The sequence below is a fragment of the Gallinula chloropus genome (assembly GCF_964237585.1).
Source record: "Gallinula chloropus genome assembly, chromosome: 1".
Classification (NCBI taxonomy): Eukaryota; Metazoa; Chordata; class Aves; order Gruiformes; family Rallidae; genus Gallinula; species Gallinula chloropus.
Window position 1 is genome coordinate 122,845,426 of NC_140085.1, and position 27,958 is coordinate 122,873,383.

At 42.0% G+C, this 27,958-nt stretch overlaps 1 protein-coding gene across 1 annotated transcript in view; it reads right to left on the minus strand.

The window, feature by feature from the left end:
- Nucleotides 1-27,958, minus strand: part of SYTL5 (synaptotagmin like 5) — a gene marked incomplete at both ends in the record, with an annotated part of 63,298 nt that overhangs the window by 15,065 nt on the left and 20,275 nt on the right. The window contains 7 exons of the mRNA XM_084264530.1: nucleotides 3,021-3,113; nucleotides 8,451-8,557; nucleotides 10,357-10,486; nucleotides 10,916-11,072; nucleotides 16,005-16,130; nucleotides 18,000-18,132; nucleotides 19,882-19,997. Coding sequence (XP_084120656.1) covers nucleotides 3,021-3,113; nucleotides 8,451-8,557; nucleotides 10,357-10,486; nucleotides 10,916-11,072; nucleotides 16,005-16,130; nucleotides 18,000-18,132; nucleotides 19,882-19,997 — 862 coding nt within the window. The remainder of the gene's footprint in view (nucleotides 1-3,020; nucleotides 3,114-8,450; nucleotides 8,558-10,356; nucleotides 10,487-10,915; nucleotides 11,073-16,004; nucleotides 16,131-17,999; nucleotides 18,133-19,881; nucleotides 19,998-27,958) is intronic.

The following is a 27,958-nucleotide window of genomic DNA, read 5'->3' on the forward strand; positions in this document are numbered from 1 at the left end:
TACTGGACACCACGTAGGCTAAACATAACATCTTTCAGAAATCTCCTCATTTTCCAGTTTCACAGAATCACAAGGTTGAAAAAGACATTTGAGATCATAGAGTCCAACAACACCTGTCCTCTACTAAACCATATCCCTGAGCACCTTGTCCACCCGTCTTTTAATAGATCCAAGGTCAGTGACTCAACCGCTTCCCTGGGCAGCCTGTTACAGTGCCTGATAAACCTTTCAGTGAAGAATTTTTTCCTAATGTCTAATATGAACCTGCCCTGGTGCTGGTTCAGGCCATTCCCCCTCATCCTGTCACCTGTCACTTGGGCAGAGACCAGCACCCACCTCTCTACAACCTCCTTTCAGCTAGGTGTAGGTGGCAATAAGGTCCCTGCTCAGCTTCCTCTTCTCAAGGCTAAACAACCCCAGCTCCCTCAGATGCTCCTCACAAGGCTTGCTCTCCAGACCCTTCACCAGCCTGGTTGCCCTTCTCTGGACATGCTCCAGGACAACGATGTCTTTCTTATAGTGAGGGGCCCAAAATTGAACTCAGCACTCATTGCATAAGTAATAAACACAGTACAGTTTCATAAGTAATAAACAGCCACCACATATGGAGGACACAGAGCGGCATTTTAGTACCTGACTAAGAATTCTGTTTGGTTTGCATCACATCTTATTGCTGCAGTAAGGCACGGGAACAATTCAGTCTTACTGATGCGATGGGTCTTGACACCACCACATTAATGTGTTTGAGAGAGGAATTGGTGAAGGATGTAGGGAAAACTAAATACACAGTTCACATATTGGCTTTGGGAAAGCACAAAGAAAAATGCCCTAATGCTGAGATACAGTTCCTGTTCAATGTCACTTTCCAATTCGTTAACTCATGTTACAGGGAGATTTCAAGTATATCTACCCTTTGAGATACGCCTTCCTTTACCTCAAATGCTCATTGCCAGAGTACCCACGCTGTAAATTTTCATACACAAAAAAAAAGGAAGAAAGAAAAAGCAAAGAAACAACAGTAGGAGCCTACTGTTCATTAACTGTGATTTAAGGGTACCCAGCAACTTGGCGGATAAATACATGAAAAAAAATCTGTATGGTGCAGAAGGCTCAAAGGCTTACAACATAGTAAAGGCAAAAATAAGATGGGGAGGAATGTTAGTAACTAGCAAGACACACTTAAGGGGAGCAAAAAAAGAGGAACCTGTAAAATTGACCTGTTCTTGCAGGAAGAAGCAGCGTGTCAGACGCGACTTTGCCATTAGTGTTGCAGTGACATTAAAAATCATGTCATGGTGAATACAGAGAAACAGGAGCACTGAGATGTGAGATTATCTCAAACTTACAGCAGTGGAAAAGCTGTGCTCTGCTTAAGAAAAAGGTCAGAGTGAAAACTACAGCAGAGGAGAAAGCCCAGGGTGGAGCAAGCTGCCTACAGCACACAGAGGGAAGGCTCTCGCAATGTGGTTCCTCAATTAGCAGCCTAAACAGAGAAAGCACTCAAGCACCTGTAACCCTCACACCCATATTTGATGGAAACAAAAGTAATTTGGTCTATAAAATCCATGGGACCAGCAAGCATTGGAGACAATGAGTTATAGCCAGCCTCGGGTAAGTGGGTCTAACTGCAGCAGTGCCATCAGGCTATGTTTGCTCAAGCTTGATGTGGTGTGATCGCCACACATCTCTGTTGTGACCGTTTCTGTCAACCACACAAATTAGAAGGGAAAAGGGTCAGGACATGGCCAGATTTAAGATATCAAAATTCTCTGACCACAATTTTCTCAGCCCTTTATCCTCCCCAGGTAAGCCAAGCTTGGATTCAGCCAGCTCCATCACTTTGGGATCGAGAACTTATGGGGGCATTCCCTGGACCCTGATTGTATGGGGGCTCGTGGAGATGCGGTCTAGAAAGGACAGTTCGTTGGTTACTGTCATGGACAAAATTTTCTCTTCCCTTTAACATACAGACTCATGTCTCTTCACCTTCTTCAACTCTCTCATCTTCTACATGGAGTTTTCTGGTACTCTGTATGCTGACCAGCACGAGTCATGAAGAAGAGTGGCCAGAGAGGGCTCCATGACTTTTCTGAAGATAGTATCAGTTGTCCACATCCTAAGTGTCCAATCCAAAAAATGAGGTATACAGCTGATAGTCATACACTAGACACCTTAAAGGCTTCTTTTATCAGGCAGCCACTTTCCTTCCCAGCCAAAAACAGACTGTGCAATGGCCTGCATAAGGCTTGTTATACCAATTATGTTGCATCTTAAGCACCGGTTACTACCTGAAAATGCAGCTATCCTTTTAAAACCAAAGTCAAGTTGCAACAGTTAGATAACCACAGGATTCAAACAACTGACTTACAGATTATAGTAGACATGAAAAAAAAGGATATAACAGAAAAATACTACAATTATTGCAGAAGGTTGAAAAGTTGTCACCAACCAAAATCTGGAAGTACGTCTCTCCTCACTGTAAAGGGAAATACTTTTCAAATGCAGGTGGCATAGCAATCATGTCATGAAGAAGCAGAGAAGCTGGACTGGGAGATGAACCATGACGCCACAGATGTGTTATGTATGCAAACACACACACAAGTATTTGTGACCCAAGAATCTGAACACTCAGAAAGCAGTTTGACACAGAAGATCCCACCACTGCCTCATTCTGTGCAACTAAATTAAGTACTCATCTGCAAAGCTAGGCAGTCATGTACTGCAAACACCTATGATTTGCCTTGGTAGTACAGCTTGGTAGTAACCCGAGCACGTGAGGAAATCTGCTCATGAGTATGCAACATGGCTTTCTTGTAGTTATATGCTGCAGAGAACAACTTTTTAGCTTTGAACAACATTAAAAACATACTAGAAAAGCTATCTAAATGTTAAAGGATGTTTCTCAAGCTCAGGATGGAAGATGATCTGCTGCTATGTGGTATGTAAAGTTAAACTTCTTTTTGGAGGAACAATGGTCTTTTGTGGAAGAAAAAAAGCATGTTTTCTACTCAAGATCTTACTGTTGATAATCCACTTGTCAAATGTCCATATTTTCTTGAATAAGGAGAGGCCACTATGTCATCTATGTCCTCTTCTGTTTCATCCAGATAATCCTAAATGACAAACAGGCATTTTAGTTGCCATGTTCTGCTCTATATTTGGTCAGCCTCTGTTGCTTAGTTTTCTTTCATATATTTTCCACTTTAGGAAGGCAGTGCAGGATATATTCAAATTTCTGATCTCTAGAGAAACCTGCATTTTCCACATCTTTGCACAAGAACACGGCAGAAGGGGAAGAGATGCTGCTGAGGTTTCAGGGTTCAATTGCTTAAGAAGTGAAAAACTTGACACACATACTTCATATATTATTCTGGAGGCACACAGCCTTTGCACGGCCAACAGCTGCACCCAGAAACACAACCCACTTCCAAGCCTACTAACAAGCCCATGTGCACAACCTGATTCTGCTTTCTACTATTTGCATTCAGGAATTCAATCTGACAAGGACGTGCTTAAAATTTTTCAAATCTCAACAAAATAAATGAGTGAATTAAGGTCTGATACCAGGGAGTCAGGGGACCACTGACACTGGTTTGCCTGAAGACATTTGTGGCCAGAAGCCACCAGATGATTGTGTTCCTGCTTACAGCCCAGGTTCAACGTTTTTACCGGATGTAATTTTTACAATCCATCTTTTTTCAATTATTATCTGCAACATATTACACTTGTCACCCTTTCACACTGTCTTTGGTGACAAGCAATGATTTCCTGAACAAGATCATTAGCACAGACCCACTTCTTAACAGGTGGAGCTGAAAGCCCCGAGTTACTGTCAAACCACGTGGAAAGAAACTTTTCCTGCCATCATGCACACTGAATGTATTTGAGGAATAAACAAGAACCACAGTTGATGTCATGTTTCAGCAAGAATTAAATTCCTGTATTATTTTAATAATTTCAAAAAGGAGGAAAAATCAGTAATTGCACAGCTTCATGTATGTGCTGGAGTTCCAATAAGCAAGATTGAACTCTTCTGTCTTTAGCTCATATAAAGAAAAAAAATCAGAATTTTTTAAACACAGCAATGAAGTAAAATCCAAAAAGAAGCTCAAAATGCTTTTCTCCTAAAAGGACTGCTAACTTTAAGTTACAGGGAAAAGGCCCAACAGACAGCTATCAGCCTCTTAGTTGCAGCTTGGAAGTTTCAAGTGTTTCCTTAAACCTCATCACACATCATTAGAAAGACTCAGCTTGCCATTTTAATGGAAGCCAAATGTCCAACTTCTACCAGCTTTGCAGCTGTAACAACCTCCCATGGTGACCTACGTCGCTCTTCATTGCTTAGCTGCCCTCACTCTCTTAAACTAACCAGAGAAGTACCGTATGCAAATTCAGGGAGCCTCAAAGGCTCCTATGCTAACTGGGAAAAACAGAGCAAAGAAGAAATGCTCCTGGAGAGTTGAACTGTCATAGTTTATGTAAAGATTGGCAACGCTTTTGTCATCAGCATGCATAAAACTAGCTGTTATATCTCTTCTTCTTTGCTCCTGCGCTTGAGCTGAAATAAAATCAGCTGAAAGTGACACAAAATTTTCTATTACTACTTTCCAATTGCAACTGCGTGTTTAATATTGAGCAGAGGGAAATCAGGACAAGCCATCAGTCTATTTGGGACCAAAATTTACATACTGAAGCACAAATTCATCTTAGCTTTGTGTTCTTACAATGAGCCTCCTCTGCCGGTCTCTTTTCTTTCTAACCTATTCAAGGCACTGAATATAGTGTAAGGAAGAAGTCCACAGAGACCCAGGCATGTGAGAGCTGACTGCTTCAGGAAGACAAAGTGTTGAATCCTTCAATAGTAAAAAACCCCAACAAAACAACCCCCAAACACAAAAAACCCTAAAATAAAAACAAGAAACCCACCCCACCCTTTATTTCTATTCTCCTCATAGACTTCAGAATTCAGATGATGTACTGAAGTTTAATATTCAGCACAAGAATACACAACGAACTTTCTTGCTCATACAACAGGAAGGAGCAATTCTGGCAACAATTGGAAAACACTTTACGTTGTATACAGAGGCAAAGGACCTGGGGGTGTTGGTTGACACTCGCCTGAACATGAGCCAGCACTGTGCCCAGGTGGCCAGAAAGGCCAATGGCATCCTGGTTTACATCAGGAATAATGTAGTCAGCAGGACTAGGGAGGTGACCATCCCCCTGTGCTCAGCTCTAGTGAGGCCACACCTCGAGAGCTGTGTTCAGGTTTGGGCCCCTCACTACAAGACATTGAGATGCTGGAGCGTGTCCAGAGAAGATAATGAAGCTGGTGAAGGGTCTGGAACACAAGTTTTATGAGGATAACCTGAGGGAACTGGGATTGTTAAGTCTGGAAAAAAGACACCTTACTGCTCTCTACAACTCAGCTCAGGGGAGACCTTACTGCTCTCTACAGCTACCTGAAAGGAGGTTGTGGTGTTCTGGGGCTCAGCCTCTTCTCACAGATAAGTAGCAATAGGACAAGAGGGAAGGGCTGCAAGCTGCACCAGGGGAGATTCAGGTTAGAAATCAGGAGAAATTTCTTCTCAGAAAGAGTGGTTGGGCATTGGAACGGGTTGCCCAGGGAGGTGATGGGGTCACCGTCCCTCAGGTTGTTCAAGGAAAGGTTGTATTAGGTACTCAGGGACATGATTTAGTTAGTAATATAGGTGGTAGGGGATGGTTTGACTAGATGATCTGGGAGGTCTTTTCCAACCTCAATGATTCTGTGATACCATGTCTGTGGACTTGAAAAATAAACAATGTTACATTTTTTCTTGTTGAATAATTAATGACAGAACAAAGAAAAAGTCTAGCAACATGTTCAGACTGCGTGTGGACACTCAAATAGTAACAGTACTTCACAAAAAGTCCTAACAACAGCTAAGCTGACTTAATTTTTGTCTGCCAGCAGATACCTAAAACTAAAAAAATGGCTAACATTTAACCTATGCTCTTAATTTATTTTGTACCACAATGATTATGTTTCTCAGGAGGTGTTACAGAACTGCAACTCCGTAATTGGTTAGCACTATTAGCTTATTAAAGTTAGAGCTAGTAGGACATTAATCTCATGGTCTCCAGTGGGGGTTATAAAACACACATTATCCAATTATTTCTAATAAAGCAGCTGAGCATGTAATGAACGCTGCTTGGTCAGGAGTTTGACACATGCCTCTCTAGATAAGCCGCTCACAGAACATTAGATTTAACTGGTTCCCACCTTGATAAGTACTGCAGTATCTGGGATTCTGGGAGTCATAGAACAGTTTGGGTTGAAGAGACCTCAAAGACTATCTAAGGTCCCACCCCGTGCCATGGACAGGGTCACCCTCCACTAGCTCAGGTTGCCCAAAGCCCCATGCATCCTGGCCTTGGACACTGACAGGGAGGGGACAGCCACAGCTTCTCTGGGCAGCCTGTGCCAGGGCCTCACCACCCTCATAAGGAAGAATTTCTTCCTCAAATCTAATCTAAACCTTCCCTCTTTCAGTTTTAACCCATTACCCCCTGTCCTGTCACTCCTTGCTCTTGTAAACAGCCCCTCTCCAGCTTTCCCATGGGCCCCTTCAGGTACTGGAAGGCTGCTATAATGTCTCCCTGGAGCCTTCTCCAGGCTGAGCAAGCCCAACTCTCTCAGCCTGTCTTCATAGGAGAGGTGCTCCAGTCCTGTGATCATCTTCATGGCCCTCCTCTGGACTCACTCCAACAGCTCCATGTCTTTCTTGTACTGGGGACCCAGAGCTGGATGCAGTGCTCTAGGTGGGGTCTCCCAAGAGTGTCCCCTTTCTCTATCAAGGGCAAAGTAAGTTAGAGAAGCTATTTTCCAGTCTGTTTCTCTGTACATGTAATCAGTTTTCCTGAAAAGGCCAAGAGCAAAGTGGTTAAAATCCTTTTCCCACACTTTCAGCTAATAAATTCTAGCAATCTGTTCATCCTGCTGACACATGGCATCTCCCACATCACTACTTTCAGCTCCCATCACCCAGAAATAAGAGAGCCTCAGCTAGCTCCTACACCTGGCCAGGAGAAAAAATGATAACACTTTTCCTCAGGGTGCAGAAGCTGTTGTTATTTTCATCAGATATCTTTCATTTTGCCTCTCATATCAAGCACCAAAGCAGCTAAACTCCTTTATCTCAAAAGACTGCATACATAATGAATGTAGGGCCCAACTCTGAAGGACTCCTGTGAGTCAAACTATCCTAAAAACCACAGTAGCACTACAGCTGATGAATGCAGCCAATTGATTTCATAAGACAGATCAAGCGAGTACACGGGTAGAATCGGAGATGATGAACCCCATTATGGATGAGATTTAAAGGGGAATCAGCACTCTTACAGATGCTGGAGCAACTAAATCAAGGTTATATCACAAGAGAGGTCCCCTATGTTAGCAAAGAAGCTAGAGTTGCTGAGATGCAGTCTCAAATTTCATTCACGAGGGAAGATAAAAAAAACAAAAAAAAAAAAAGAAGAAAAGCCCTGAATATAAGACAAAAACAAAAGGAATGAACAAATAACAGAAAATACATCTGGACTTGGCATCGCTGGTATCTGCCTCAAAGAAATTCCTAGGTGGTAGCTACTGTACCACATACAATATAGATAAAAGTATCAAATGCTGCAAGAAGGGGAGACATCCCCCCATGCCCAGTGCTTTTCTGAACAAAGGACAGTGACAAAAGACAACATTTACAGACCATAACAGAGAGGGTTATGTTTTTTTCAAGTTCCAAGCACAGTTCTGGAAACTTTATAACAAACTATGATTAGATGAAGAACTATTGAAATACCTTCTCTTTTTTTCCCCCTCATGCATTTTTAAACAAACTTGGAATTTTTTTATACCACACTTCTGCACCTTGCATATCCTGGGCATGTGCGTAGGAGAGGGAAGTTGTGGATCACTTCAAGGGAAGCAGCCCACAGTAGCCACAGCAAAAGGCATGGAGATGTATAGGAGAAAACAGTGAATAGGAAGAAGAGGCAAGCAACAGTGGCACAACAGAAAGTTGGGGCTTCATTTGTTAAAAAATATATAAGGGGAAAAACAGTTGAGACAAAGGTTAGAGCCTTTAAATTACAGTATTTCTTGGCATAAAAATTAAAATCTAATAAAGTATGGACTAGCAGAACTTTAGAGCCTGAAATTTATTTTCGGCCTTGATTTCTTTCACCTGTAAGCTGAAAAAACATCAAATTACAACAAACTGGAACCACTGCTATTAACTGGAATCATTCTATAGCCAACATCGGAGATGAAGCTATGAAAGAACTCAACAAATATCCTTGAAAAAACAGTCTTCATTACTTATAAGTTATACAGGTATACATACAGTGCTGATTTCATAACCCTGAACAAAGAGGATTACCACCAGATAAACATTTACATATTTATGACTCACCAGTTCCTGATCTAAGGCACTAGGTACAGATTTGCTTCTCATGCTCAGAGTATCCTCATTTCCTTCAGAGAAAGATTCACTCAAGTCTATCTCAGATCGGCTACGATCTGGAAAACAAAACCAATTAAAATGTTTTCTATAATTTATACAAAATATTTCCTTTTACTTGTCCACACTGTAATAACTGTTCTTGAATTCAACCTTTTTCCTTTTTTTTTTTTAAGAAAAAAAACATCAAAACCATGTTTTAAGTACCCGCCACAAGCTCTATGACAACTGAACATCAATATGAAAAATGGAAAAAGTTGCTTTCTGATGCTGGGCACATTCTTCTCCCCCTGCACTATTTATCTGCTGGAATTGTCTCCTGTGGATGATATTATAGCTCAAGTTTTTCACTTTCTCAGATAGGCCAGGCTGAAAAACCTACTCCAAAACTTGCCATCCAAGCGTTCACAGCAATTACCACATCTCCCACCACCAAAATTCCCCCAGCATCTGCTTCAGAACTGAATAACTAGGGATGCAGATAGAAACGGAAAGTACTTCTGCCACTGCTGGCATTCCCCATGTAGAAAGCAGGAGGAAGAGAACAAGACCTGAGACCTGCACAAGTTTCTTTCAGTCCTACAGGTTCTTATCCAGGCATAAGGCATATTGATGTCTTGGAGAAAGATTTTTCTTAGTCCCCCCATATAAATCTTTTGTGTGGGAAAGAGAGAGAGGGAAGAAAATACCTTTGGATCCTGCCAGTAGGAAACTGGAAAGTTTTTAACTGTTCATCTTTTACCTGGCTATAGCTGAAGTGACACAAAAGGTCACTCTCCTGAGCTTAATGTCCTTTGAGATCCTCCAACAAGGAGACAATGAATAGCCTGAGCTCCAAATTGCCTCCAATTTTGCTCAGCATCCATCTGCTTTGGTAACAAGAGCCCAGTTCTCCTTTGCCAGGAAAAGCTTTCTTTTATAAGGTGGCAGAAGCAGGAGAATTTCCATTTCATAAAGAAGTTGCAGTCCATAATGCCTCTAACCTGGAGTTCCACTATACAATATCCTCAAATATACTCTGATGCTTTCAAGTTGAAAAATCTAAGGCGGAGAACGCTCTCCCCTTTCATTAGCTCTGTGGGATGTAGCACTAGGTTTCTGCTTTGGGCTAAATTCAGCTGAAATCAAGTGAGCCCTGCTGCGTTTCTGAAAGAAACCTGTAGATCTGAACCCACTCTGTTAGCCCTGTAAGAAGCTGACTGAGTTCCTGGGAGAAGCAGAGGAGTGCAAGGTGCTCCTGCCTCCTATTTCAGGTGGGAGAAGGAGGATCTCCTCCCGGTCCTGCCAAGTGGCTCTGACAGCACCTTCCTGTTCAAGCCTTGTCTACCTCACAGCCTCCAATGAGACAAGGTAAATTACAGCTGGATCGACTGCTTCAGAGCATGATGTATAAAAATGAAGTGAGATGAACTCTGTAAGGGGCTTGTTCTCTGACAGCTCTCTGTTCCCCAAATTCGCTTCTGAGCAAAGGGGCCGTGAAAAGTCATGGCAGCAGCACAGTAGTATTTCAGATGGACTGCAGACAGGTAGCATTTTATATAGCTGGCCACACAGAGAATGATCTAACCATGTGCCATTATGAATCAAAATTTGCAACAGCTCCAGGAGTGTGTGATTTACCTAATACTAACGTTGTGCCAATATTACTGGGGCTAGGATTACCTTTTCTTTTTTTTTCTTTTGGGGTAAGACTTGGTTAGTAAGAGGGGAGAAATTTCAGAGTGAGTATGAACAGATTTAATAAACTTACATCTGATCCTTCAGTATGCTTTAAAAACAAAAGCAGAGTCACAAGAATGTGAATAAACCTCTGACAAACAAAAGGGAGGCTGAAAGAAGGAAAGGAGTTGATACTTGCCTGATGACAAAGATACCCTAGAAACAGCAATGGAAGGAGTCCCAGATGCTTTCCTACAGTGCTTCTTTACTAAATCTTCAGGTACACTTTCACTTGCTGGAATAATCGTGCCGTTTTCTAAGCCAACGTCCTGCCCAATAAGAAAAATTAACATCCCATAAATACAAAAAAAACCCTCCCCAAGTTATTCACTATCAGTCTGAAAAAGTGCCATTTCTGTCAGCTTCCAGTTCACAGCACTTGCTGGAGGCCATGAAGCATCGACTACGCTATTCCCACGCCCTGCACTTCCCACTTCAGAACCTGTAGCTCATTGCGCAGCCGTGGACACCAACAGCAACTTTTAGACATACAGAAAACATCTGTCAAACCAAAACCACCACTGGTAGAGGATGACAAATTCTGTTCTAGTAGAGATCCTCACTAGTCCCAGCGGAATTAAGGAAGAAACAAAATCTTCTCTGTCAGGCTTATTTTTCGTAGGCTACAAATTGATCTACGGGGGCAGGTACCAGCCAAGTCATCTCATCTGGTGTCAGATCTCCATCACTCTACTTACCCTGCTATAATCTATGGTCATGCTGCGCGTACTCAGCGCCGGAGACCTGGGGAGGGAAGGTATGGAAACATTGCTTCGGCTCACAGGACCCACGACCCCTTTCAGATGCCCTGCAGCGGCCTCTGCATCACCGCCGTTCAGCGAAAGCGTGCTCCCCCTGGGGTGGAGAGAAGAGCATTAAAGCCTTATTGCTCTGAGCAAACCCAGGCAACCCATGTAGCAAACCGCTGCAAGAAAGCAGCCATGGAAACATCATTGCCCTGGGTAAACTGTACGATCGCCCTGCAAAGAAATGGTCACCTGGAAAGAAAAGCACCGGCAAGGGCGAACTACAGTCATATATTGTACATAGAACTATACATACACCTTTTGTCTGGACTTTTACCAGAACGGCAAATAGCCCAAATGGACGGCTCTTGGCCAGCCTGTAGAAGCTGCCTATGTCCATGTTCATTCTAAATTGCATTTGCACCCCAGCAGCCGGGGTGACAACTCACCCAACACTTCCTTCCAGGCTGCTCTGGATTTAAAAGAAAACTATGGTGACACGACAGGTCTGCCCGCTCCTGCAGCTGATGTTAATGCCAGCACTATCTCCAGAAAGCCTAAAAATCCTTGGCCATCTGCTTTCCATCCTCTGCAGAGAAACAACTTGTTCACTGTCCTATCTATAGGACATTGCAGTAATAATATTGCAAGTCTATTGCAATAATGACTCTTGATCCAAATAGATTGATTCTTTCAACCGGCTTGGGAGGCTAGACAGGTCTTTTTGCCAGGTTTCATGTTAGCAAGGTGACCAAAAAAGAAAAAACATCTGAGATCAGCATACCAGAACCTGATTGCTGTATTCCAACAGGCAGAATTTTTTTCATGGGACATTTTCTATTATTTTTAATAGAAAGTACAATTAGACATTATCGACTAGTACCTGTGAACACCAAGAGTTAGCAAGGAGTAAGCTGTAGCACCTTTTTTGACCTCTTGAAAAAATGAAAATTATTTTAAAACAGATTTCAACACTTCTCCAATTAGTATTTCATTTGCAATTTGATTTGCTGTTAAAAATTCTTGGCTGATCTAGTTTTTGTTCTCCACAAATACCAGTTCAAACCTTTTCATTTTTCTTCACAATTTAGAGAAATCACAAAAAGTCTGGCAGGATAGTAACAGTTCTGCATACACTAGTACTAACCACTTAACCCCAATCTGGTAAATAGGAATTAATGCAGGAATTGTAGCCATTTCCATACAGAAAATACAGTGTCAGAGGAAAATAGTAGCACAAATTTGCTGGAGACAGTTTCTGGAACTTGAAGTAGATTTTCAGCCAAAATAAGCTCGCTTAATAAATATTTCAGACCTGCAGGCATCTCCACTGCCCTGGACAACATCTGAATTTCACCTTCCCCAGGTTTAGACTGTCATCTCATGGGCAGAGTACCTGCAGGAAAAATATTCTCTACTACAATGGAAATTTTCATCAGAACTACTGCTGAACTGAGAAAAAAAATACCCTGGGACACAACAGCTCCTGTCTCACCACAGCATTAAGCAGCGGGCACAGGCTCTGAACCCACGCTGGTAAACCCACTGAAAATAAGGAACACAGAGGAAAACCCCAAACACAAAGACTGTCTACAAGTGTTGTGCAACCATGGCTTTGTCTTTTAGTGAGCATATGGTAACCTTTTTAACAGTCACCATCCAATTTTGTATGCTGACTACCGCAGATAACGCACAATAAACACGCTCTCAGGAATGTGCACTTCATATACACGCACTGCTGCTTTCAAATTTGATAAGCTAGTGATCAACAAATCCTACTAGATGTGCTGTAGCTGAATTTTTGTCCTATCTGTTTACATAAAGATGCATCTTTGGTGCCTGCAAAGTCAGAAAAATCAAGGTTAGTGGTTGTCATCTGTATTTTATCAACACTGATGGACTTAGACACACAAACCTTAATTTCCAAACCTTCCAGTGTGTACCAAGTAGCCAAAATGTTGAAAATCTGAGTTCTATTGCATGTGTCACACCATTTTTGATAGACAGTTGTGTCTTTCTGTTACAAGAACTGTTTTTACAGATTTTTTTTCCCCTCACCGTGCAAGCCAATGCAAATAGAGAGAAGTGTTCTGAAGTGACAGCGGGCTAGGGTAAAAGGTTTGGAAACATTATAAGAGGTTCTACAGGAGGCATCAGTCTGGCTGAGCACTTAACACATCACACTTGCTAAACAGACCTCTCCTGTACTTTGCCCTTATATTAGAGAGGTTCAACACATTTTATACCCATATAAAGTAGAAAACCAAAGAAAAATGTTGTTTTGACTTGACTAGGTTAAAACAGGCATTTCCACGTGGCAGGCAAGATGTCAGTACAATGAGGCAGTGTGTCTGTGTAGGTAAGCCTGAAATTCCTATGCAATTTCTTCTAGAAGTGTCCTGATGCAGCCTCCCAGACCATTCAGCTCCAAAAAACAGTAAACATTTCTCTCTGGAGTAGAAATAAACTAGTTGAAAAAAAAAAAAAAAATGAACTCATGGTCTGGAAGTCCCTGATCCCAGCTCAGTACATCTTCTCTTAAACCAAAATCTTCAGAAACAACAAAAATTTGCTCTCAGTTTCCTTGCTGGTAGGTGAAATCCTACCAATTTTGGCAATGCAGCTAAAAAGATGACTGTAATCTCAGATATTAGAAATATGCAGGAAAATCTAGGACAGTCACAGTGTCAGAAGATGTTGTTATAGACTTTTAATTACTCAAAACAGCTATGGAGGACAGCCTGAGAAACTTTCTTAATATTTTTAATAATTATTACTCAGTTCTATGAATTAACAATAGATGAACTAAACCAAGCATCCTCAAAACTCTTAATTAAAAGTATTTAATCATGCGTGTACAAACCAGGAATTTTCATACCTCGAGAGACATGAGCTGCTCCTCAATCCTTCCACAAGTTAAGATTTAGAAAGTGCCACATCTTCCACAGACAGCAAAACAATTCAGCCCCCCTACCAAAAACATCCCCTGGCAATACAGCTGGGTTACTATGACAAAGGACACTGACTTGGCCAGGTGAGAACGAGAGTATGGGTAGTAGGGAAGGCAGCTGCCATAATGACTCAGTACTCCTAATTTAATAAATCCTGTACCCTGGGCTTTAGGCAAGAGCTAGAAATTGATGTGTTATGAGAAAGGCAAGCAAGGCAACCAAACATAAACGCTATTTTTATTGAGTACTTCACCCTATCTATCCTTCTAAGCCTGTACACAGAGCTTCTCAGGTGCTGAATTCCACCACCCCAAACAAAATTATTTTGCTTCATTTATGACTGCAAAAGCAATTCATTAAAACATGATGGCTTTCTTGCAGTCTGGCACATCAAAACTGCTGCACACATCTCTCAAAAGCACCCCTTTGTCCTAATTATGGTAAACTCCTCAAGAACATTACTTAACATTGCTCTTTAAACCTGAGTTGGCTAGTAAGTACTGGAGCACCCAGTGGGAAAAAAAAACATTACAAATAGTGAACTTTCAAGACGATTGTCCCCATTAACTTGGGGTGTGTTGCAGAACATCCAGCAATTGGAGCAGAGGTGGCTTCTGTGAGAACCTGCTAGAAGCTTCCCCTAGGTCTGACAGACCCAATACAAGTTGGCTCCATGATGGACCCACTGCTGGTCAAGGCCGAGCCCACGAGCCGTGATGGTAGCACCTCTGGGATAACAGAGTTAAGAAGGAAAAATAGAGCACTAGCTTGTGCAACCAGAGAGAGGAGTGAGAAGACATGAAGAACTGCAGCCCATGGGAAGGACTCAAGTTGGAGAAGTTCATGGAGGACTGTCTCCTATGGGAGGGATCCCAAACTGGAGCAGGGGAAGAGTGTGAGGAGCCCTCCCTCTGAGGAGGAAGGAGTGGCAGAGACGATGTGTGATGAACCGATCCCAACCCCCATTCCCTGTCCCCTGTGCTGCTTGTGGGAGGAGGGAGACAAATTGGGAATAAAGTTGAGCCCAGCAAGAAAGGAGCGCTGGGGGCAGGTTATTTTAACATTTGGTTCTATTTCTTAGTACTCCGTTTACTTGGTAGTAAGTTATATCAATTTTTTTCCTAACTTGAGTCTGTTTTACCAGTGCAGGTAACTGGTGAGGGATCTCTCCCTGTCCTTATCTTGACCCATGAGCCTTTCATTTTATATTCTCTCCCCTATCCAGCTGAGGGGGTCAGTGATAGAGCAGCTTTGGTGGGCACCTGGCCCCCAGCCAGGGTCAACCCACCACAGTAGGTAATAAAGGGAAGCAAGTTATTGTTAAGCAACAAGGCTCATCTGTGGGTGAATTAATTAAACCCCACGATGTTCCTTTTACCTGACAACCTGTGTTCCTGTATACCTATTTGGTATTTCCAAGGCACACTGGTTTAGAGCTAGAAATTTCTATAGGCTCTTACAGCAAACTATTACTACTTCTCACTCCAGGTGGTAAAATTTCTAGGCATGTACACCTGAGCAAAGAATGTGAGTCTGCATCCAGTATAGACTATCCAGCTGAACAGGAGAAAAAAAGAAAAAACCCCCAAACTTCTTTTTTTTTGTTTGCTTCATTTTGGTGGTGGGACACAAGAGGAATGTTGCACCTGGCACTTTATAATGCTATCAACAGAGGCAATAACAAATATTTCTTATGCTCAGAAGAATGATAAATGGCATTCTATTAGAAATAATTGGGATAACAACCACAGAAAGAGAAGAGCCTTTGAAGAAAAAAGTGTAAGGTATAATCAAGTAACATGTCAGTACCAAAGAACAACTTTTGAGCAAAGGGCCTCGGTTCTGTAACATGAGCACAGCTTGTTAACTGAAAGCCAGAAAACAAAATACAATCACCAGCTGAACACAAAGAAGGAATAGGGAGATGGATGGACATAATGTTTAGGGGGATTGGTTTTTGCTTTTAGACATAAGCTCTGCTTCTCAGGTAGCGTTAAAGTTCACCTTCAAAGACACAATGCAACACAGAGGACTGTCACATTCCCCTAGGTCAATCCCAGCATAAACTGTACCAGATTTCTGCTGCTCACCTCTCAGAGCCAGGCGTTGACTTGCCACTGTGAAGACTTTTGGTTTCAGCTTCTGAGCCTGTGTTCCTTTCGCCTTCATCTTTTGCATTTGTAATTTCTCCTTTGGTAACTGCCCTGATTATCTTCCTGATGAAAACAGGGAATAAAACATTTTAAAATTTTAAGTTATTTTCCCAGGAAACAGCCGCCCAAACAAAGCACTGTGATGTACACATTCTATTAATTTTATCTGTCTGACCTACAGAAAACTCTGGGTCTGAGGGCCCACAGAACACCAAATATGGTGATCAAATTGTTTTTGGTAGACAAACATAATATTTGCTATAAATTGCTTTTGAAGACACAAAACATGAAAACATCCCTCCTATTCAGCATTGCCACTTCAAGCTTATACCAAGAAGTGCCTTTTGTAAAAATTCCTCTCACTATATTGAGTTTAGAGTTTATACACAGAAAAGTATTTTTACTAAGTATGTGTATATCCCCTAACAAATTTCACTATATGCATTTTCTTTTAGAAATTTCTTCACTGCTTCTACAATTATTCATACCAATGCCCCAACTATGCCATTTTCTGAAACAAATAACATCATCCCCTTAACCCTGCAACATGTGGCCCAGTAAGACAGAAATGAAAGAAAGTTTTCAAAAGTAATAGTATTCTTCAGGGATTTGCAAACTGCAATAGACTGTTAAGTTATCCCACAACACTGTCAGTAGGAGTTGGCCCCAAAATGGCTTTGCTAAAACAAGTACACTCATGAGATATATGAATGTGGAAACCAAGGGACAAAGAAGGAAGGAAGAGAAAGAATAATGAATCGCTTTTAAGTGAAGCCACAAAATATACTAGGAGAAACAAGCCTAATTCTTGTAGGAATAAGTTTCCTTTATGGGAATGCCAGAAAACAATTCTGGCCACAAACTGAAAAAGGCTGAACATCACTAAAACGAACAACAGGCAATTATTTCTTATAATTGTCCTCATAAAGGGATATGACTAATAGATTTGCACAAAGCTTTTAAATGAAAAGAGGATTAGAAGAGTAAACTTTAATGCATTCTTAGTATAGTTACCAATTAGCATGATTTAGACCAACATCTGTGTCCTATTACAGTAGATTCCCTAAGATTGTTCTTTCTTCACCTTAATTTGGGAAGCCAGAGGTATTTGGACATGCTTGTTCCCAATATAAGAAAGAAATCCCTCATGTTAATTTCTGGAGTCGCTGCAACAAACAACTGCATACTGAGCTGTCCTCAGAAGCAAAAACGCTGTACCTACCTACTTACCTGGTATTTAGGATACATAACTAAGTGTGTTTTCTTGCAATAGAAACACTTTTCCAGCTACCAGCCCATGGAGCTCCAGCCATGATGCAAACTAATCTGATTTTTCTTCCCATTCACTCGATAGCTTCAAGTTACGCCAACACCGCTCATGCAACCATGCAATGACTGTGTCTGCAAGTGCCCCTGCAAGGGCACAGCCAAACCAGGGCTACACACCTCACAGACTTCAAGATAACCAGCAGCAGAGCAGTTTACTTCCCATCACATGTACAAAAAAGGGGTGCTGCATGGCTGCTAGGCTGCACTGGCAGAGCTGGAAGCTAAAGGAAACCTTGACTTAAGAGAAGTACTGACCAGTGTACATAAAAAAAAAACAAACCAAGCCTTGAAAATACTACTTCTTGCATTTGCTTCTTCAGCAAACCTGCCTTCAGGGACACTTTGTTACTTCCAAGTATGAATAGAAAAAAAACAGAAGTAAAATTGCCTTCTTATTGCTACCTTTATAGCTGAAGAGTAATTACACCACATTCCCTAGGAAGCAGCTGTCTAATTATAGTAAGTACACTTTTAAATGAAAGCTATTTCTAACCTGGGGAAGTTTGAGGCTGATGTGGAACGCTGGAGAAACTCGAAAGAAAACCCATCCAACCATATACAGCTGTAATCTGAGTTACCAGTTTCCAAAAGAAAAGGCCTTACCCTATCTTTCTTGGCCTGCTGAAGACTGATTTATGCCCAGCTGTGGAGGAGACTGACACATCTGGCCTTTTTTCTTCATTCTCTTGGAAAGGATCTTTCAATGTTCGTCCTTCATCTTTGTTGGGAACTGTATCTTTGGTGGAGGGGGAAAGGAAAAAAAAATGAATGCTTTCACAAAAAAGGCAGCAGATGTCAAACAGCCTGCACAAACATAGACATTATTTTTCAATACTAAATAAAACCAAATTAGACTTTGGGGGTTGGACCCAATGGTCTCTTGAGGTCCTTTCCATCCTCTATGATTCTATGATTCTAAAATATCATGAAAAATTGCAGTTTTCTTTGGCTTTTCCGTTTTATAAAATAAAACTTTAAAGGAGCTCAAAACGTTTTTCATTAGGAACTATTGCCTTGAACTAATAAATACTTGAAGGGTGGGTGTCAGGAGGATGGGGTCAGTCTTTTTCAGTGGTGCCCAGACACAGGACAAGTGGCAATGGGCACAAACTCAAATATAGGAAGTTCCACCTAAACATGAGGAGGAACTTCTTTGCTGTGAGGGTGACAGAGCACTGGGACAGGCTGCCCAAAGAGGCTGTGGAGTGTCCTTCTCTGGAGACATTCAAAACCCTCTGGATGGCCTCCTGTGCCACCTGTTCTAAGGGATCCTGCTCTGGCAGGGGGTTGGACTCCAGAGGTCCCTTCCAACCCCTCCCCTGAACTGGCAGTTATGCTTCTAAATCCATCACTGATGACATTTAACAACCAAAGGACCTAAAATACAATTTTGCAGTGTACAGTATTTTCTGTGTCAAACAAAAGACTGTTTTCCTAATTAAAATGCTTACTCAACTAGGAACAAGGTGTGGGGAAAATGGCTTAAATATATCCTTTAATATATCAAATAACAAAGTAACGAACCACAAAACACCCAAGTTGACAGGCTGCATAATATAAAAACCCAAGGAGTGTTGGTAATTGCCAAGTTTGACAGCTTCTGAGGTGCAGCAATAGTGGCACCACCAGCATTTTGCACCAGGTGTTTCCCCAGTGGCAGCAACCCAGGCCCTGTCCCTACAAACCACCCGCACCCATCGCCTTCCTACTGGAAGTGGTAAACACTAAATCTGCAAACAGACCACCAAATTAACAGCTTCCGTGTGCAGGGTGAAGTAGTTAAGTGAAAACAGAAGCATCAGCATACAGGAAAAACTCCTGTTTCTTAAAACAGTGGTCCGCTGGTACCATGCAAGGTACCACAGCAGCTCACGGACGTGGTACACTCACGGTGCTTACTCAAGATGGCCAGACAGTTTGCTGCACGTAAAAGTGCAGGTGCATTTTATTGGAGACAGCTGGGCTAAAAGGAAAGCAAATGAGAATTGAGAAGTACCAGGTAGTCTGGCTACAGCCCATGCTCCAGCATCCAGCACAGGAATTAACATTCATCTTTCTTATTCAGAGTTGAAAAAGAAAAATGGAATAATTTTATGCACCACTGTTGCAAATAAGAGACCCAGAAGCAAAAAAACCCCGGCTGAGTTTAGATGCTTGCATACAGCCAAACTTCCCAGCAGGAACTGAGAATGAACTTTTAAAGGCTTTGCAGCTGGATAATACCATCCACCTCTTTGGACAGTGGGATTTTAAGCAGCGCTCACCCTCTCCACAGAGACACTTCTTCATTTGTCCATACCTCATCTTTTCTATACATCAATCATTCACAAAAACACTGCATAGTAATACCCAAATATGAAATTAAGATTAAAATACTGATTATGCTTACACCTCCAACAGTGAAGAATAAAACACAACTCAAACACTCTGGAAATAAGCTTTGAATGTGTTAAGCAGAAGCAAGTCTCCGTCTCGTGATCCCTACCTGGGAATTTGCGTAGGATAGACTGTCTGACAACATCGGTTCCAAGAAGATTTGACTGTTTGAAGCGCTTTGCTCTCTCTTCAAAAAACCATTCTCCTGTCACAATCCGTAGCTGTCTACATGGGGAAAGCAAAAAAAGCCAGACACGCACCCACGTTAATGAACTTGGCCCACAGAAGCTACTGCTTAAAGCCTCAGGTTATCATTCAACCATCATGCTGGCAAGCTCCAGACAGGTTTTGCACAGTTCCAAATAAGGAGTAAAAAGACTGATCGCAAAGCTTGAGACATATGGAAGACAGACAGTATCATCTTGCTTGGTAAACGAAATGTAATTTTCAGTACATGGAAATTTACTTGGCAAAAAAGTACTCCAACTACATTTACCAGACTGCCATAGAAAACACGTAACATACCGTCTCCTAATCCTTTGGATATTCAACTACTGGGCCTCACAGTTTTCAGTATCTCCAAAATGACAGATGTTGAAACAACATCAGTGGATGTAGGGAGAAAACCCCCCAACAAAGCTCCTGTCAGCTGAGTCAGCAGTTCCTGGACCCAGCCTGGTTATGTACAGGTCACTGCAAGCCCAAATATATGGTTTTCATCTCTAAGACCCATATGTAAACACTATATGCAGTTTGTTCACATGACAGTGCTGTTACGAATTAGCTGTGTGTCGGAGTTTCAGAGCAATAAACTTTTGTCTTAGCTGCTGTTCTGGATAGTGCTGCTTTTTCTGGCTTCAAATTCTCTCACCTACACTAGCAAGAAAGAAATTGTGTACTAGCACTGCTGTTTTCCATAGGTATATGTTTATGCTGAAGGCTAGCTTTTTCCTGAACTAGTTTCTTGATAAAGTATCACCACTTCTACTGCCTCGCTACATACAGTTGATGGCAAAAAGCAAATAAGCACAGATACTCAAAAAAAAACCCCAACTCTCATGCTAAAAAAAAAAAAATCCCTCCTAAAACATTAAAAACTGATTTAGTTCCAAACATATTCCTGCTTACTTTATACTCAACAAAACCTTTTTTTCTGAGTACATACCAAAAAAGTAATCATCTGGTCTCTTGGGCATGAAAATTACTACAGATAGGTTTAGAGCACTGATCAATATCTTTGCTACTAAATTACTTCAGTGTCATGCCTGAATGGAGAGTCTGACTTCAGGAAAATATTAAAAATTAGGTAATAGGTTGCTGTCATTGGTAAAAAGATCATAGTATCATCAATTCTTCCTAATTTATTAATCACAGACCTTTGCATAAATCATTAAAAAAAAATATCAAATTCCAAAAATGTGCCCACAAGTGCGCAGAAGATTATTACCTTATCTTCTTGTTGCAGACTGCTAGGGACAAAGGTCCATATAACTCATGATCACAATAAGCCAGTCATGATGCAAGGCATTAAAGAAAATCTCTACGTTTCCATTCAGAATTTTTAAGTGCCTTTTGTTAGACAGAAACACTGGAAGGGATTCATTGTATTAGAAACCATGCACAGCCTTGCTAGTATGAAAAACAGTTTTCCCCTGAATGTGAATTTTCACAACTCATTTACAGCACACGTTTCTGTGCGCTGTTGTTTCTATACCAAGATTTACAGCGAGTTTAATGCTTTAGAACAAACCATAAACTATCAGACCTTTGACTACACCATCATATTCCCCTGCAATATAAATGACATATTACATTGCAGTATGAACTACAAGGTTCATTTTTCCTACACTCCCCCCCCCGCCTCCAGTAACTCCCAGATTTGAATATAAAACTCCACTAAGTGCTATTAACCCCTTGGAGAGAGGATTTATTCATCCCTGTATCTTACCAGTAATGCTTAACTTGGTCAAGGCGAGACAGGGCACTCCCCACACCCTGATCCAGACAAGTGCCTTCACCTCTTTTCCATGCTGGGGACAATCCAAAGGAAAAGGTTTGACCTCCACCCAGGGCTTCAGCAGCAGGGGAGGCTGCTGCCCTGCACAAGGCTACAGGCTTTTACAGGCAAAGCCTTTTAATTATTTGCACAGCCAATCCTGAACTGGTTGCTGTAGTTCATGGATGAGCAGTCTGTCTGCCACCCAGGGACCCTAGAGATCCATCTCCTACATTTTCTGGCCAGATGTGCACAGTGATGATGGGAAGGAATCCTCTCTGGTGCCTCCTGGCATCACAAGTGCCATGGGGACCTCAGCCCGGGTGGAACTGCCTGAGATTGCTTTGTCTGCTTGTTTTACGATTTTATAATCTGAAATGGAGATTCAACCTTGCAGCAGAAGGACCAAGGGTCCAAGGAGGGTCAAAGGGGCTGGAGACATTGAGGTAGCTGCAGCCAAGGGAAGGACAGTTGGAGCAGCTGTGGGAGAAGGGCAGAAAGGAAGAAGATGAAGGGTTTCTGGTCTGTGCAAGGAAGGCTCAGCGGGAGTGCTGGTGGTGGAGAGACAATGTCCTCCACCAGCATCCATTCTTGGGGGAGAGCCTCCCTCTCCTACTCCATTTCACTGTGGTTTGGGTCACCTGCATCCTTAGAGCTCACCATCAGTCTCCCTATCTCTGTTCCCACTCATCCCCTGCCATCCCAAAAACCTCCCCTACTCCTCACTCTGGGGAGCAAAGCAGCTTGTGAGAAGAGGAGGGCTGGCACCAGGCTGGGAAGAGCAAGGCAGGAGTGCTGTGAAGAAGGCCTTTCTCTTCCTCTTGCTGTCCCCTTTTAATAGTAACTACTGGCACCATACTCACCTTCCTCACAGTTGTATAAAGCTATTCAGGGACAAGATAGGTTAATATATTTGGGTCACAACAGCTGAATCCTGTATCTTCTGGCAAGGGATAAATAAGCAATCTACTTCTCTTACTAGGCTGGAACCTGCCACCATTAAATGGCCCCCTAATTACGCAGCCTGTCACCTCTTGCTTAACCAAGAAAGTTCAAGGTCATCACCATATGCTGTGGCAAACACAAACCAGACCCCCAAGGCAAGAGGAGGGTGCAAATGATCCCTTTTGCAGGCCTGAGCAGGCAATAGAGTGCAACAGCCACTGCTCCAAAGGAGCTGAACTGTGTGCCACTCCAGCTAGCGATGGCAAACCAAACTGCACATCATCTTAATCTGGCTGGTGCTATCAAGCAGAAGTAAATCATAATCTACATTTCAAATTGAAGTGCCAATGCCTTGTGCCATGGTTCAGCCCCAGGCAGTGGCTGAGCACCCTGCATTGCTCACACGCCTTTACCCCAGGAGAAGAAACACAGAGCCCCACGGTTGGGATAAGGACAGTTACTGGCAAGTACAATGAGAGGGGAACAGCAACAGAGCCCGTGACAGAATACACAGCGGGTGGTGACACAGAGCACTTTACCCACCCAACGAGGTGGTAAGACTGAGCAGTGCAACAACATGACAACCTACCCGATGCCAGACCACACTTGGACTGTCCCAGAGCCACACAGACCCACTCCTCCCCAGTCAGTCCCTTTTACAGGGCATGATGTCACGTGGTGTGGAAAACAGCCCCAGCCAACTCAGCTCACCCAGGCTGGCCAGAACCAGGACACTGTAGCACAGCTACTTTAAGGAGGCCCACACACATTCTGCTCTGACTTCACCAAAAGAGTCAAGTCTGATGTAACACACCGATAACCCCCTCAGCTGAGGCAACAAACACAGGAAAAGGGGTATTGCCTTGTTTCAGTCAAGTGCTTCCCAGGATAGCCTCCTGTCATCCACAGAGACAGGACAAAACCAGTAGCCACCAGAAGTCAGCCACTGCAAGCATCATGTGGAAAAAGGCTAGGGGCCTCAACCCTTTCATAGAATCACAGAACGCTAGGATTTGGAAGGGACCTCAAAAGATCATCTAGTCCAACCCCCCTGCCTGAACAGGATCACTTAGACTAAATCATACAGGAAGGAGCTTCATCCCTATCATCAGCACTTCTCAATCTTGGGATCCTGACTTCAGATGGTGGTCTCCTTTTATGAAAATGTCTTTACCCAACAGATCACCTCAACCAAAATACCACATTCTAGCAAAATAAAGGGAAGAAACCTACACTTTGCAGCTTTGAATTTCTAGTGCACTATTATTGGATGTATTTGTCACGTACACTGAACAATTCACAGGAAGATTAGCGCTCGTGTTACGTTAATCATTCATACACGTCAGGAGTACCTATTAGAGCCATTTTTGTTCTACACATAAACAGCAATGAATTCAGATTAAAGGAATACCTAAATCTCTGAATTCAAGTTTCATAATTGCATTTGATGTTCTGAATAAAAAACCTGAAGAGTGAGATTGAGATAGTCTGACAATAACGTTACTTTCATGCATTTATAATTATGATGAAGGGAGACCGTCTTTCCTACCGAGACAGTGCATCTGTCTTCTGCTCCTGTTACAGGACTTAAATGAAGCCTTTCCACGTAGATAATTGTTTCAGTCTGAAAATAAATGAGGGCATTTACACAACAGTACCTCAAACCAGTGCTCACAGGTTTATTTTTTTGTTGTTTTTAAAGTGGGCCCAAGGTCCATAGTGGATGTAAATCACGGTAGGTGCATGCATTTTCTTTCCTCTGTTAGCACGTAGCATACAAAGTGTGTGTTCTACCGAAGCAGTGTTTAGGCTGGCCTTCCAAGGTAAACAACAGATGCTGAAGTCAATAGCTTTAGAAAGAAGTAAAATAGTGTTATAAACTGTACTAGCAGCAATTTTTGCATCATGGGCTTTTTTCCTATGCTCAAATAGGCTAGGAAAATTTTAAAGAAAATCACGTGGTACCAATTCTTCAGGTAACAGCTGAAGTCATTTTACATTACATACTGATCCACCTACTCACATCATCATGTAAGAGAGAGTATGTTACGGGTCCATGCTGCTTCTCCCTCTATGATACCCTGCCGAAAGGATTAACTTCACTAATGCACTACTCAGTAAAAATGGAACTTAACCTGTAGTCTATCCCTACCAAAACCTCAGCTTGCTATTTTCCACTCATCTGCAAGATACTTCATGGTTAAATGCCCAATTATAAAATTCTACTTAAGACAGAAAGTCCCATTTGTTACTTTTAATCATTCCTTTTGGAAAAAAAAAGATACTGGTAAAACAGTTTCACCATCCATCTGAATATGCATCTTAACTCACATCCACAGTAGAGGAGAGAAATTTAATCTGGCTTCCTTTCTTTCTCCTGTTCCTCAACTATTTTACTTCTTCACGGGGAGTAAAATTTGGAAAAAAAAATGGCAAGACCAAAAGGCTGGTTAAAATGTAGCCTACACATGGTTATACCAAAACATACACACTCATCTTCATAGGTATTCAGTTCCATAACATAAATTAAATGCAGAGTAATTTTTAATATGCCATGAAGCTGCTAAATAGGTTTTTTGACCCTATTAAAAGAGGGCAAACTTGTTTGAAGGTACTAAGATAAGAAGAAATTATAAGAAATCTGACAAGCTTTTTCATACTAAAACACTAGAAATGCCTCTATTTTTAGCTCCTAATGGGAATAAATGTTACTAAGATACTGTTGAATTTTCATGACACGTTCAGACAACATAATTATTTCAAAAGTGAAGATAAATTTCCCATTACTGCTTCGTTTTTCTCTAATAACGTGGACTACCTAGGCATTTTATCACTTTGAAGAACTCAATCAAAATAAAGGCACTGTTTGCAGATTAGATCTAGACACATTCACAATGAGAAATACAGACAGGATCTAGATGCAAAAATCAGCTTGCCAGCAGCCTGTTTGAAGAATTTGATTTCCCTCAACCTACTAGACATTTTACTATCAAATTTAAAACAACAGTTTACCACATTTTAAGAAGATGCAGGGGGAAATAGTGACCTTAATGGAAAGTTTCTCTTTTAGCACCTAGGTTTGACCTCATGACCTCAGCAGTTTGTTTGTATGCAAGGAATGGAGCAGAAAACTTCCTCCATCAAGTGTGTGGCTACATACAGGCTCAGTTTACCTCATTAAGTACTATAATGTGACAAAACACACACAATCGCTATGTACAGATTGCCTTGTTCTCTGCCTTCAGTAACTGCAGATTTAAGAGTTTGGGAGAAGACTCAGGTCTAACCCTTCTTGACCTTTATCTTGTAACTTCATATTCTAGCCAGTAATAACTCCCATGGTGGGAAAAACCCAGCAATTTCCTCTTCATGAACATTCAAGGGGAATAGCCTTTTTCAGTAACTGCCAATTCTACAATTTATACATAAGCATCAGTTTGTTATATTTAAAATACCAATGACTGACTATCACTGTTCACATTCAAATGTCTTTCCTCAAATTCATTAAGTCTCTTTTTGAAAGCATTTTTGAATTTAATTAAGATGCTGTAATGCACTTACCCATCAGCACAAGATGTTTTTCAGGCAAGTCTGACTTTGGAGAAATGGCAGATGAAATGCTTTAAAGATTATTTTGGAGGAGGGAAGTCAGATTCACTTACTCCCAGATGAAGATGTTCTGGTTGCCAGATGAACATTTATACTGTATTATTAAACAAACTTGTATCTCACTCCTACAGCTACCATCACGCCGCTAGGTATTTATTTTTTAATTTGTTCAGAAAATAATACTGTGTTTTACCATACCCTTTAAAAAAAAGAGCATCTTGAAATCATCTGATCTTCACGTCAGACAGCATACTTGCATTTTCCCACCTCTTTTTTTCTTTTAATGGAGTTTTTGCTTGGTTTTTTTGTTTGGTTTTTGGGGTTGGGTTTTTTGGGTTTGTTTGTGCTAGCTGGACATAAATTCACCATGAATGTTAAATGAATGACAACATTTGATCCCAGGCTATGCTACAGAATGTCCTTTTGCTGTAGTACAGGTATCCCAAACCCCTGTGCTGAGTGAAGAGGGAGGACTCAAGGTGCTGAGGAGGAAGGAAAAGTCAAAACGTATTAAATGAACCAACAGGCAGGAGCCGGCTGGTATTATCTACATTTTCTGTTACTGCCACAACAAGATGTTCTTTGATTCAGCAACCTTCTTGGATTATCTGTGTAATTTGAGGAGTTTCTGCAGTAATTTCTGTAGTACTCACCAGCCTCTCCCCGAGTGAACAGGCTCGCGCCCCAGCGCCAGGCCTTCACCGCTGACACCAGACGGAACGCCACAGGCTTCCCAACAGCTCTGAAAAACTTGCTGCTGAATATCACAGCAGGTAACAAAAGTGACAGTGTACCAGCTCTTGGACAGGTTACTGCTACCACCATCGCCTGAAGCGGCACTTAACAGCCATTCCTGGGGACAGCTTTGGCAGAACAGCCAAGAACTAACCTAGCACCGGAACTGGAAGGAGTTCACCAAGGCCATGAATCCTTCCCACTGCCTCTCAAGGGCCTCACAGTGTGTGTGACTGTCCTGGTTTCAGCTAGGATAGAGTTAATTTCTTTTCTAGTAGAGGATGGAATGCCATGTTTGGGAGTCAGGATGAGAGCAGTGCTGATAACACACAGATGTTTCTAGTGGTTGCCAAGCAATCAAGGACTTTTCAGTTGTGCATATTGCCCTGCTAATGAGAAGGGAAGGGACACAGCCAGGACAGGTGACCCAAACTGGCCAAAACAGGTATTCCATGCCAATTATGTCATGCTCAGCAGAAAAGGGGGGCTGGTGAGGGGTGGAGCAGGCAGTTCCAGGACACGCGGTTTTGGGGACGGTCCATTTTTGGGATGGCTCTAAGCTGTACTCCCGGAGTTGTGTGGTTCGGTGAGAAACTGCATTTGTGTATCACCAGTTTCATATATTTTGCTACAAAATCCTGTTATCATTGTCATATCTATTTTTCTGCTATGCCAGTAAACTGTCCTGATCCCAACCTGAGAGGTTTTGGTTCCTTGGGTTTTCTTCTCCTTCCCTCTCCCCCTCCCTAAACTCCCCCTCCCAACTCCCTTTTAAAGAACAAGGGGCTGCGTGGTGCTCGGCTCTCAGCTGGGGCAAAACCACAACAATGACAACATCCACACACCCTGTGACAGCAGCATAACTTGGCTCTGCTAAGAGAACAGCACAGCAGGTGCTCCA